This window comes from Plasmodium coatneyi, chromosome 12 (assembly GCF_001680005.1).
Source record: "Plasmodium coatneyi strain Hackeri chromosome 12, complete sequence".
Classification (NCBI taxonomy): domain Eukaryota; phylum Apicomplexa; class Aconoidasida; order Haemosporida; family Plasmodiidae; genus Plasmodium; species Plasmodium coatneyi.
Window position 1 is genome coordinate 2,414,344 of NC_033567.1, and position 14,089 is coordinate 2,428,432.

At 37.4% G+C, this 14,089-nt stretch overlaps 1 protein-coding gene and 2 non-coding genes across 3 annotated transcripts; 1 reads left to right on the forward strand and 2 right to left on the reverse strand.

Annotated features, from left to right (window-relative positions):
* Positions 1-1,201: 1,201 nt before the first annotated feature.
* PCOAH_00041930 (Uncharacterized protein) lies at positions 1,202-2,029 on the reverse strand (the record flags this gene model as incomplete). Its single annotated transcript, XM_020060980.1, has 1 exon — positions 1,202-2,029. The coding sequence occupies one exon, from the start codon at positions 2,027-2,029 to the stop codon at positions 1,202-1,204; it is 828 nt and encodes a 275-aa protein (XP_019916448.1).
* Positions 2,030-10,571: 8,542 nt separating this feature from the next.
* Pro_TGG lies at positions 10,572-10,643 on the forward strand (the record flags this gene model as incomplete). Its single annotated transcript has 1 exon — positions 10,572-10,643. It is a non-coding gene; the product is annotated as a tRNA-Pro (tRNA).
* Positions 10,644-12,876: 2,233 nt separating this feature from the next.
* On the reverse strand, positions 12,877-12,948 carry Met_CAT (the record flags this gene model as incomplete). The annotated part of the gene is made up of 1 exon: positions 12,877-12,948. It is a non-coding gene; the product is annotated as a tRNA-Met (tRNA).
* Between the last annotated feature and the right edge of the window lie 1,141 nt (positions 12,949-14,089).

Here is a 14,089-nt window from a genome sequence, read left to right on the forward strand (position 1 = left end):
AAAAATCAGATAGTTGATACATTGTAAAAAGGGTTAAATAAAAAAAATAAAAAAAAAAAAAGGCCAACATACAGATAAAAATAAATGTACATATACGCATGCACGTGCGCTCACGCAGACATGCATGCAGAATGCACATATATATATATATACATAAACACATATATATAATACAAAAAAGTGTACTGTGGCAGGGGCAGAGCTTTCCACATTAAAACTAAAGCTTAAAATTGTGGCGTTACACATATGCAATATGCATACGTATATGTAACGCGTGAGGGGATGGGGGAGAAAGTAGTAAACCGGCAAATGCATAAGGGGAAGGGATGCATGTAAATCACACGTCGGGCATATGGACACCTGTGCAGACGCATATACAGGTCGATACGCTAGGGGAAATCCCCCCCAACATATATATATATATGCACACAGGTATAGATGCACATTATATATACGTGCGCACATGTTCCCAACTCAGCCTCGCAACTGACACTGCCCATTTTATATGCACGCCTCAAGTCCGAACGAGGAAGGAAGTCCTGCAACGATTCTGTACCTACTCGAATGGCAGGATCGTGACGCGTTCGCAGGGAGCAAAGGGGAAGGAGAAAGTGCGCCCATCCAGCATGCAGTCAAGTGTGAATTGCACACTTTTTGTGCAAAAAAAAAAAAAATAAATAAATAAAAAAATACATAAAAAAAAAAATACATATATATATACATATATATATAAAGCTATACAGAAAAATAAAATTCATTACTTTGACATTTGAAATTAAAAAAAAAAAAATTCTTCGCCGCTCATGGGATATGTACCCATGTATGCTCACATTGCTGACATCGCTTGGGAGGGAATACCATTTGGGGGTGTTTCTCGTCGAACCTACCGTAGGACTGCACGTGTGCTTGTGCCGGATGGTACAGGGCAATAATTATACAACAAAATGAACCCCAACTTTAAAAAGAAAAAAAAAATATATCAATATACAACGCTTGAAAAAGAGTTTCCTCCGAGTAGTGCAATGGTGAGCTGCGTGCATCGATTTGGCTGACTGCTGCTTCTCAGGATGGTTACACAGGGGTGAAGGTTGTGAAGAGGTGGGAATGGACGCTTCTTCACTTTTATTCTTCACTTTGATTCTTCCGTTCTTCCCTTCCTTCCGTTACTAATGTACTATTTCTCCCATTACTTCTCTCCCACTTAGATGCTGCTCTTCTTCCTCTTCCTCTTGCCTTGCGCCTCATCATTTAGGGTCGTGTTGGTGGTGTCAAAGTCCTCCCCAGTTTGGGTATCCATGTTCGCGCACATGTAATCTGACATGTACTCTGTCTTCGAAGATTTGGCCGTCTTGTTCATGTCCGACAAATTATAATTGGCTGCATTCTTGCTGCTCTGCTTAAAGCGCACATTAGCATTCCTCTTCTTAATGCACTCCTTATGGATTTTTAAAGCTTCATTGTAAACTCCGAAATCTTCCGCTAGCTGCCACAGCATAGACAGGTTGAAGTAAGGCAAGTAACTAATAGACAGGGGGGGATTTTTATTTTTCATAATTACTTTACATTCGTCATTGTACTTGTAGGCCTTCCTTAACAATTTTAACATCCTCTTCCTACCCTCTGTACCGAGGGTCCTACAGAGACCTGGCTTCCTATTCTGTTCATCGTTGGTATTATCACTTCCTGTTTTGCTTTCCTCTGAGTAACTAGCGCTTTTCATTTCCTTTTTTATTTTCACAGAACCATTTCGCTTAATCGGCATAACACCTCCTCCCTTTGTTGCCATAGTCATGGTACTTTCGCAGCTGGTGATATCCGAACGTTCTCTTTTCAAATCCGATTCGTCTACCAAGATGTAGTCTGAAATATCGTCGAAGCTGCTGTGCAATTCGTTCGGAAAATCTCCAACGGAAAAAAAGGGAGACTCTTCAATGGAAGAGATGTCCGTGTTCGTTTCGAACTGCATGTCAGAGTACCTCATCGTATGCACTGACATGTTGTCCTCATTTTTCAAATTAAGTAGCTCCATCGTGTCGTCGATTTGGAGACGTCAAAATGGGAAAAAATAAATGGAGGGGGGAGGATGAACTGAAGGAAAAGTGCACTACGCGTTGCAAAGTTAAAAATTGGGTAAAACACCTCTCTTTGCACCGTTTTGTTCACTCCTTTGGGAGAACTTTCACAAACTTTAAAGCTACGGTGTGTAGAGCAGTACAGGGTGCACGCTACACAATACACACAACACGATATACGCAACACGCTACAGGTTATATACCGCTTAACCAGCTGTGCACTGTCGTATACGCATGCATACATGCAGTTATTAACACATGTACGTATGTATGTTTGTATGTATTTACGTATGTGCGTATGTAGGGACGTTTGCAGGGGTATGTAGATACGCACCCTCGCACATACGAGGGGACAGAGAAACGATAAAAGGCTGCGAAGTTATTCGCGTCGTTAATTAGGGGGTTCTTTTAATTCGCGCCAATGTGAGTAAATGGCTCGTTAATTATGAAAAGTGAAAAAATGAAAGGTGAAAAAATGAATACGCGAATGAGTGATTAGGCGTGTGATGAAAGCTCGGGTAAATGATTATATAGGGAAATAAGCACGCTCAGGTGGATACAGTTAAACGCTGTTAAAAATATATTAAAGGAAGAAACAAAAGGAAAAAAAATTAAAAGTGGATTAATTTATCCTTTTTTTTTAAAAAAAAAAAAAATTGTACACAAATGGTGGGGAAAGATACGCTTTTCATGTGTATGCTGATTCCACTGCACAGGAAGTGGTTAATGGTTCACACAGCAAACGGTGCATTCGCTCCGGCGAAGTGACCATTCACAACGCGGCAATAAACGTGCCGTGATGACCCCACGTATGTTTACAAGGGGGGAGGTTATTACAGAATAAAAAGAATTAACGCACTAGGGTTACCATTAAACGCTCAGTTACCCTTTGCAGTTACAAAAAAATGCATATACAGAGAAATACAAGCACACGCTTACATTTGAAAATGTGCAAATGCCTATGCAATACATATGTGCGTGTCCATACGAACAGGGAGGACTGCCTCTCCTCGTCGATATTAACACTGATCTCTAACAAAGAGACGAACGCCACGAACACTATGTGTGCTTCCGCGTTCAGGCACAATGGAAGAGTAAGGCAATTTATCGCTTAAAAATAAGCCACAAAAAGTTGCACATAAGCATATATATATATATATATATACGTTTAAGTGAGTACGTGAAGAGGCACACAAGTGAATATTCACGTCACACCTTGAAAGAATAATGCCCCTCGCGATGGTGCTCGTTGGCAAGCATATAAACGCGGGTGCCTATACATACAAAAGCATATATTCACACGTGTACTTATGCGTATTCTTACACGTGCATGCCACCACGCACCAATTTAAACAAATACACGAAAAGCGGTGAACGTGGGGTGACAAGTGAGTAAAAAAATGAGTAATGCAAAATGAATGTTAAAAATGTGACTGGTCAGAAGTCCAACGTGCGACTAAAGAAGTGAACACTCACGCGCAAAAACAACAGACGTTCCGCACTTGCACACAAGCTTCCCTCACGGAAGGAGTCAAAAAAAATTGGAGAAAATTATTTTACGATTTTAAAGGGCAAAAGTAGGTGGACACAACTACAAAAGCATATGCATATTATACATGTATACATATATGCTTATTCGTATGTACAACTATAATGCTATTTTTTTTTCTTCTTCAAGTGGACAAGTGGTGAACAGTTAACAGGGGCAACATTCAACATGGGGTGTTCATTCGAAGTGACCGCTTCAAGAATATATCTGTGCACATATGCAGAACAACCCACAAGCTCATGCGCCTCACTTCATTAAAAGGAAGAAGGTGGAGAGAACATATGACAACAGTGAGCACACTCTTATGCGCACGCAGAGGGTGAGAAGTAGGACAATTAACAAAAGCTATCAAAAAATTATATTAAAAAGAATTATATATCAAAAAAAATGTATCATAAAAAGCACGTAGACATACTACTACAGTTCATTTTAATTAAATATGGTTAAAACTGCACACATACCAACACACTTGTGTGTCTTTTCTTTTTTCCTCCTTTCACACTGGGAGCTAAAGAGGGATTTAAAAGAAAAAAAAAAAAAAAAATGTGTGCAACACAGTGTTGTGCATATATATGGTTAGACAAAGGTCTTATATATATTTTTTAATTCTTTGCATGAATTAACTTATGCGTATCTACAAGTGCACATGCGCTACGCACGTATACATGTGTACACTCAGAAAACGCGCTGGCGAAAGGGAAGCATATGCAATCGTTTTCGCATGGGCTGCGTGAGCGCTGGAACAATATTCAGAGAAAAAAAATACAAAATACGAAAAGTGAAATATAAAATATGCAATGAAAAAAAAAAACAAAACTAAACAACTGTAACTACAATTGCAACTACATCTGCAACTACAACTGCAACCACAACTGCAACTGCAACTACAACTACAACTGCAATGACAAGCGCCACACGTTTCACTTCACACAAAGTGCTTGCTTCTTTCGTTTGTTGCTCCTCGCTACTTATTCACTCTTAGCATGCGTCAACGCACGTAAGCTGGATATTTCCCACTACCACACGTGGTGCGAATATGTATCTACACGCAAATGTTTATACGATTGTGTGCACCGATGCGATTCACGAAAATAGATAGATCTCTCTTAGCGTTCTTTGGCGCGTCGCTCATGTTAATTCGTTCGCTTTGTCAAGGCACCGTGACACGAAGACACACAAAGAGAGTTAATGCATGCTGGGGTGAAAGTATATCCCGGCAGGTATACGTACAACCACACAGACAACTGTACAGGTATCCGTTGCGCGTTGCGCAGTTCGGCACAACTGCCAGACGTGTTCGTGGGGAGCAGAAGTCCACTTCTGATCTCTGCTCAAGATGCAGGAGCAGGTACACACACGGAGGCAGTCGCTTTATCTGTTTCTATACGTATGTATATGTATGTATATGTACGTATATGTATGTATATATATGCATATACAAATGTGTAGGTACATATATCGTTATACACAGCACGGCCTTGCCCAAGGCACGCAATTACATCGCACGAACACAGACACAAGTGGTTAAAGGCGTAAACAGTTCGATATATATATGTACCTCCTTCAGCGTAGGCACATACGTATATTATACCTTCCGTTTATACCTTTTCTCTTTGCGCTCTTTTGCTTGTATTTTTTTTTTCTCTATTTTTCCCCTCACTTGTTTGTACGTAAAGCATATGTACATTTGTTAATAAAACAGCACTAGTGGAATGAACGAAGTACGCTTTAAAAGTATGACACGTAATGGTTTGGAATTTACTTTTTTTCCAAGCTTGGAAATTTATGTTCGCGTTCACGATCGCGCTGAGTTCGCTCTTGTGATTTCGTTTGCTTTATTTTTTCAGGAGCAGGGGAAAATGCAGCAAAAAATTCACGTGCTCGATAGCGATCAGGGGCGGGGAATACATACAAAGTGAGCAGGGCACATGCAAGCAGGCAAAAGGTCGAGCGGTTAAACACGGCAATATGCAAGGCTCAGGTATGCAAAGCGCGGGTATAACAAATTCTTACAAAAGCGCAAGGCATACCCCGCGTATCAAACTACGCAATGTAAATATTACATGCACAGCTACATACGCGCAGGAGGGAATGCATTCATGCTTCCCGGAACAAGCGACCGCTTATGCGCAGTTGGAATATATATATAATTAATTATAGACAAATGGATACATACGTGTCAGCGCATGTATAAAATATATACAATATGGGGGAAAAAATTAACAAAGGCAAGAACATTTGAACAATTCGCAATTTTAAAAAAATTGCCTTAATTTGTAAATTATAAAAAAACGTAAAATATTAAATGTAAATGAATGGCTAACTGGACATTCGCGTTTTAAAAGTAAGACTTAGCAAAACATTTGTATAAAAAGCTTTGCATTTTCCAAAAGTATATACAATGGTCCAAAAGGAATTTTTTGAAAATAAAAAAAATGGCAAAAGCATGCATGGAAATATGCATACAGCTAAACAAGTGGAAATAAAAAATATGACATAAATGGATGTTTTATGAGAAAAGTGTTATATTTACATGATATATTTTATCTTTATATACTAAATTACATATATATATGGAAGTCTCATTTTTTAAATTTTGTATTTTATAAATATTGTCCATATGGGTTTAAAAGCATAAACGAAGGAAAAAAGCACAGAAAGGCAATAAGCACTAAGCAAAATTGTCAAAAAAAAAAAAAAAAAAAAAAAAGTATATCAACTGTGATAAGGACCACTATTACCCCCCCCTTTGAGAATTTTTCGTGTTCATGTAATTTAATTTACATTTAAAAAATTTTATTTTTCGCAAAAGTGGTAAAATAAATACAGAAATGGTAAAATACATTTGGGTAAAAATCTCACTTATGCGTAAATTTATACAAACAGATTAATTTGGAAAAAAATAAATATTCTATAAATTTATATCTTTCGCTCAAAAAGATACAAAGTGATTACTTTTTATTGCCCTCTTTTTTTTTTTTTTTTTCCCAAGAGGGGCAGGGTATATACATATATATATTATGCTCAAGGACAAAATATATGCTTAAAATTATTGCGCTTGAAAGGGATGTATAAAAAATGGCAGAAAGTATATAGAAACAAGCGAAGGGGAACATAAACTGTACTGTATGTACATATAAAGGTACATCAATGTTTACGGAAAATTATAAATAACGAATGGTTATATTTTTATGTATTTATATGAAGCTGTCTCATAACATGTATATAATATGTATATGCGGGGGTATAATCGTCCAACGGTAGACGCGCTGAAAATTTTCCCCTTCGAATTTATTTTTTTAACTAGCGAAAAAAAAAAAAAAAAAAAAAAGGTAATATTTGTTAACAACTAGAGGTATATCTGTAAAAATATTATGAACAAGTGAGAAAAAAAAAAAAAAAAATTATGAACAGTTCATAATTTATTAAAGCTTTTTTGTTAAGCATTTTATGTTCTTCTAATAAATTTTAAGAATGATGTTATAAAATAAGGGTAAGACATGTACTTATGTATCTCATTTGTACTGTTACGTTGGTTTGCTTTACATATAATGTAATATGTTATATTATATATGCATATATGCAAGGGGGGGTCGCTTTTTCATAATTTTCGGGAAGGCGGAAAATAGCAAGAAATAAAATTCCCTGCCCAAGGGGTTACAATGTAGGCGCACCAATATGCGCAAAAACCATGTGACACATGGACAAATATGAATGTATAAGTGAGGAGCCCATGCGAGCGGCAAGCCCAATGGTTGCGCGTAATATCTCCTTTTTTACATACAATAATACGCTCATATATCTATGTATATACGTATACACATGCATCGAAGGGGGAGTTGTCTTATGCTGGTCCCCCGCGCGCCCGGTTGATAACTCTTGCATGCATATATTTTAAGTTGCCGCTCTTTTCCCTTTTTCCCGAATTATGTTTTCCCATATGGTACAGACATGCGGGGGAACAGATGGCAGAAAGAGATGAAAATTAATTATGAAAAGGTTATATGCAACATTCCAAAAAAATGTGAGCAATTTTCCAATCAATTCTGCCACAAGGCAGCATAATTATGGATCGGAAAGGGCTGTCTTACCAACTTGATAAGGAAAAAACAGCTTCAGCGCATCCTTAAATGCATATGTAAAATGCTATGCACATATATATTGTACAATTGTAGGTGAAACATGGCATTATGTGAAAAAGAGAAAAAAAAAAACTACAGGACATGTGATCAATTAACATAGCAACTATGGCGACTCTCTCTGGTGGGGAATTATAAACATGAGAAAAGATTTAATTATATGGAGAGACATTTTCTCCACTTTAGCTTGCTTGGTGTACACGGGATTAAGGCGAAAGGGTTAAATGGACAGTGACGTATGGGGGCGGGTCACCATCATTAAAAAGGGGTAAATAAGTATGAATAGGAGGTTTAAGATTCATATATGTATGTAAAGGTTCACCCGTTTGGCGAAGTTAAATGGGAAGGCATTTCGCTATTATAGACGCTTCCCCTATCTTACAGTTTGCAATCGTTAATTTTCAGTAACTTTAAGCAGTATATTTTAAATTGCTTTTTTTCTTTCCTTTTCTCCACTTTTCCGAAAAAAAAAAAAAAATGAAAGTTTTCCAAAATTCATTCTCTCTCTTCTTTTTTTTTTTGCCTTTTTCTTTTAAATTATGTTATAATAAAAAGACGCGTTTTTTTTTTCTTAAGAACACGATGAATTATACCTTTCGGGTAAGTACTTAACATTGGAGCAAATTTCTTTTTTTTTTTTTTTTTTTTTTCCCCGTTTTCCTTTTTCCCACGTGATAGATGGAGCATCGCAGCAGTGCGCACATTGGTACGGGGTCATTTTTACAATGGTTGATTTTTTTTTTTTTTTTTTTTTTTCCACTTTGAACCAGTTTCAAGTTTGACTAATGAAATTGATGAATTTTCTATGTACGCATAGATAATTCCTTTGAAAGAACGTTCCTTTGTGGGGTGCTCATTGTTTTAATTTTCCGTTTTGCTTTGCGACATCTGGTTTGTCATTTTGTTTTTTCTTTTTACCACTTCTGCACGTTTTCCCGCTATTACCACATAACCCGTTAAGTAAAATTTTCCGGGAGTTAACACACAAGGCAAAGTTGTTACAGTGGAGTGAAAAATTCCCCGAACAATTGCAAACAGATGTACGAAGACTGATTCTCTTTGCTTCTATATACATCTATTTGTTTACGTTTGCGCAATTTTAACTTTGTCACACTTCTATTTTAAATTTTACCATTTTAAATGAGAGTGTGCACCACACTCTCCGTTGCGTAACGTTTTTGTCTAAATTTTTACTTACTAATTTAATGTTCTCAACTTTGGTTAATTCACCAAATTTGAATGATTCCCCACATTTGAATGATTCCACATATTTTTTAAATTCAATAAACTACCAATGTGTGACTTCTCATCAATTTTGTACATAGGCACAAGTTCACACTTTGAGTAAATTTTAGTTCATCTTACGAGGGTTGGTCGAAATTTTCGATTTTACTACCAAATCTATTGGTACCTTTTTTTTCTTTTTTTCAATTTCTGTACGTAACAGTTAGACAGTCGAAAATGGAAATTTTATTTACGCATTTTCACCCTTATACTTTCAATAAATAACCAGAACGGACCAGCGAACAGACAAACGAACGAACGTCGCGTTGTACATATAAAATGGAGTCCCCTTTAACGTTGTCTTACACTTCGGCACAAGGGTTATAATGTGTGAGCAAAATAGCGAACAGATCATGTGCGATGAACAAATATCTGCCTGTCCAGTTTTGCCCACCCAGCCAGCTATATTAACAGGAAATGGCCACAATGTAGGAAAAATAAAAACCAGTTTGGAAAGAAATTTATAAAATGGTGAATCTTTTTGAGAAGTTTTCCCTGCAAATTGAAACTTACGTGCCTCCAAACGGGACACAAAAGAGGAGACAGCTGCGTGCACACAAATGGGCAGTCAGGGTGGCGTCCTCCCAAGTTGTTGCAAAACGCCTGAACAGTCAGGTAAAAATTGTTATAAAAAAAAAAAAAAAACGCAGTGGTGTTTTTCGCTACAAGTACAATTTGTTTGCAGTTCCTTTACAATTGCATGTGCACGACTAACCTCGTGTTTGCGGTCCTTTGGGGGTAACTCTTCCGAGATTTTCGCCCGAAGTACACACTACCCTGTTTCGAATAACACACATATTTAAGCCTCCGCTATTGAGAAACGTTTTACAAACTGCGTTAAATTATGACGCCTTGAGGGTAAGTTTTTGAAAAGTTCTTACAGATGAATACGGCTAACATGGGATTCGTGAAATGGAATAAAATTGCGTAGTTGTTAATACGTTTCCGTTCTTTTGCTTTTTCGCATAAGTGTATAAAGCTTGCATTTTCACGAACCAATGTTGCGTTGACTGCCCTCACTTGACCTTCCCATTCCACTGCACTTCATTTTTCCTTTTAGCGCACTTACAAGACAACTTGTTGGAATTTTTTTTCCCATTATCCCCCATACAGCCACGATAGGGCAATCTATTAGTGGACAAGATAAGCAATAATGCGATAAATAACGCATAAAGAAAAATATACTCCTTTTAATCACAAATTGGGAGCAGTATTGGGGCAACTGGATTAACATTAGCCCTGACGTAACAATGTAACAACTTTTTACTGAGTTGTTTAAGTTACGAATGCTCGTCGGACACATGCAATTGTAAAGGAACTCCGAATAAATTATACTTATTCGGAAAAAAACACCACTGCGTTTTTTTTTTTTTTTTTTTTTTTTTTTATGTTTCGTGAATAAGTTGGGAAAGGGACTTTTTAAACCCTCTATTAGTACCATAGAGCAGCTCCCAAAGGAAGAAATAAAATTTTATGGTAACTATGTTAAGCACTTCATGCCCTTTGCAGTTATTATTATATATTAATGGCTACTTAGTCTAGTGGTATGATTCTCGCTTTGGGTGCGAGAGGTCCCGGGTTCAATTCCCGGAGTAGCCCTATTTTTTTCACTAAGAAAAAAAATGGCCGTTCTTAGATGGAAAAAAGGATATTAAAGTATAAAAAGAAAATTTATTATTTTTACATATAAATATAATGTTTTCTCTTTTTTTTTTAAAGGTTCATTGCTTTAAAATTATAAATCTGCCGTTCAAGTGGGCTGTTACTTCCTTGCTATGCAAGCGTTCCTCAAAAAACTGGAAAGAAAATTTTTTTGTTGAATTTTCCCAATTTTTATTGCGGGTTTGTGTTGATAGTAGTAAGAAGGGTAAAACTGGTACGGCTTATTCTCAAGGGTTAATTTTTTTTCACTTTTTTCCCAACTTGAGCGGAAAAAAAAAAAACTGCTCGATTGAACAGCGAAGAGGTAAAATGTATACGGAAAGGTTATCTTTGTTGAGAATACTTGTGAAGTCTTTTTTTCTTTTTTTTTTTTTCTCTCTTTTTGTGTTGCTTTCGCAATGATTGGCGTATAAATAGGTACACAAAGAGTATGCGTGGCAAATTGGATGGGTCCTTTTTTTTTTTTATTTGCCGGCATGGGTGAAGGACAGATGGATTTAAAATGTTAACGAATTCCAAGTCGAAGGAAATATTTTTTCTTTATGAAAACCCAAACGAGTGTGTCCCTCGGCGCACATTCCATTTTTTGTCACACCAATTATGGAATGAAAAACTGCTCTCTCGTTCTTTCATCTGTTTCGATTGGGGTGCAAGTCCACGGAGGGAAATGTTCTGCCAATACGACGGAGCAGTAAGTGCGAGGAATGTTATTATTGCGTATTGCGCGTATATGTCTCTTACGCAGGACATGATTAACAAGTGGTGACAGAACCGAATTAAATTTTTGTGTTCCACTGATGGGAATTACTCCGGCAGGTGCATCCACGAAAGTTGAGCATATTATTCACCGTGTGCACACGCATCCCCCAGGCTACATGTGTATATCAAATTCTCACATTCGTTTTTTCGTTCGTTCGTTTTTTTCTTTTTTTTCCCAAACGGGGAAAGTGATGTAAAAATTGTGTGAAGATGAAAAAAAATATATATTCCAACAGGCTTATTAACTGATGGTGACCCTTTTTCGAAAACTGCTCACCGCCCCGGGTGTGTCGAAAGTCGATCTGCTCTGACTTGGGGATGTCCCCGAAAGGAAAATCTCTGTTCGCAGAAAGTGCATGAACGTTTCAACGGGAGATTAAAAATCAGATTCGCAAAGTGTGACATGGGTGCGAATACTGATAAGAGCGTGCTCTTAAAATAGTTGACGTCTCCACGTTCATGCACAGTACGCGCATATACACTCATGAGCAGCGCACACTTTCCCGGTTGGGCATTCTCGCGCGAAACGGGAGATCTGGCAACTGGTCTTCAGGAAGCGCTTTCAGACGGGAACCTGTGCGTTCTCCATTTCGTTCATCGAATGAGAAAAAAAAAAAAAAAAAAAAAAAAAAAAAACCCTTTTGCACATTTCGTTCACTAATATAATGGCCGTTAAAAGCGCAACTGGGCTTTTTCTCCCCCAGGGTGAATTAAACGTGCATACAATGTTCTGGTACGCATTTGCATGTAAATACCTCGTTAAGTTTTAATTGTTCACACGCCTTTACTTTTTTATAAGAATATAAAAATACGCCTTCGGAAAATAAAAAAAAAATAAAATAAAAAATCAAAATTGATAAAGTTTTAAAAATATTCCCTGGTTAAACTACTACTAATTAACCATTATGCGCGCGTATTTGTATTTATGCTTTCGTAATGGGGGACACGCTACACGAAATGTTTTCCAGCTTTTCCTCATTAATCTGTACTGCGTCTGTCCATATTGTCCCCCCATCATTGGGAAGTAAACACAAAAGTGTTTTTTTTTTTTTTCTTTCTCTGATGCGCGAATTGCGAAAAATGTGACAGTTTTACCCTTATGCAGTGCGTAACAATGGCGCGCAAGGAAGGTAACCCAAAAGGGCAATTGCGAAGAAGAGTAGTGCTACATATTAATTATTTTATATAAAAAGTATAAAACAAAAGGAAAAAAAAAAATCATGAAAAAATTATTTCTCATCTGTTTACCCAATTTATTTTTTTTATTTTATATTATATGGCCATTTTTTCTGTTCCTTTTCAATTTTCCCTTTTGTATTTGTAAACACATGCAATATATATATATGTATATATTATATATATATATATAATACGTACGCATTATGAATTCTGTTTTCTAATGGTGAAATTATAGCAGCGCGTGGTTTCGATCCACGGTCCTGGGGGTTATGAGCCCCCCACTCTTCCTCTGAGCTACGCTGCTTTCAAAAAAAGTATGGGTACTAACAGTCTGCTTCATTTCGGCCAGCGGGGCTACAATACATGCGGCAATTTAATCAGGCCCATTTAGATCCAGTGCGGTATAATATTCCGTAAGGCACTTCGGAAGAGATCTCCACCTTACGAAGTGCAAGGGGAAAATAAAACAGCCATAAGGAGGCGGAGGGCTGGAACAGGTATAAATGTTCATTACGCTGCGTATGCGGGGGAGCTATTTTCCCCACTCATCATTCTCACATAGGAGTAGAAATCCCAACATTACTGCGCCACGAACTTTGCTGCCATGTGGTAATGACGTATCATATTTTTTTCCATCTCGCAATTCTCTTCTTTTTTTAATCCCGTATTTTCCCCAATTGGCTAAACAGTAAAGGTTCCAATCGTTCAACTCTTTTTTTGCCCTTTTTTTCATACCTATACTTTTGTTTCCAAAAAGTAACTTAAAAAAAAAAAATTCCCCACGAGTTAATTTCCCAAGCGCGAAAAGATAGCCACTTCTACGTTTCCCGTTTGGCAAAAAAAAAAAAAAAAAAAAAAAAGCCAAGTACGTACGTATATGCTCTTGCGTGTGAAAATTGTGGAAATAAAATATACTAGCGAAAGGGGGGGGACCTTTTACCATTTTAGTATCAACGTGTGCCAGTGACTAGCCAACTGTGTACTCTGAAGTACGAGCAGGGAATATACAAAGAAATTGCCCACTTGTAGAAAAAAAAAAGGAAATAAAATGATACTCTTGAGTAAGCCATATGGTGATCATCGGAGTGACTAGCCGTAGGATTCCTTTCCTGTGTCGCACCCACCTTATGCAGGAAGTACGGACATGCGAAAAAAGAACACCTTACCGGTGGGTGCACAAATGGAAGGGTAATCACCTCAATGGGGAAAAACATTCCGAGGTGGCCCCTACAGTTGCGTCCCTTTTTAATAACAACTCACCATGGGGGTAATTCTTTTTCACGTGAGAATGTATAGCCTTGTTGAAAACTCCCAGCGAGGCAGATATTGTCTGTTCGGTCCCCCTTAACAATGTAGAACCCATGTATGCAATGTTAAGCTGTATATATGAATAAAAGAGGGGACACTTACTGGGTTGCTCTATCCTATTCCGCAATTCACAGAAA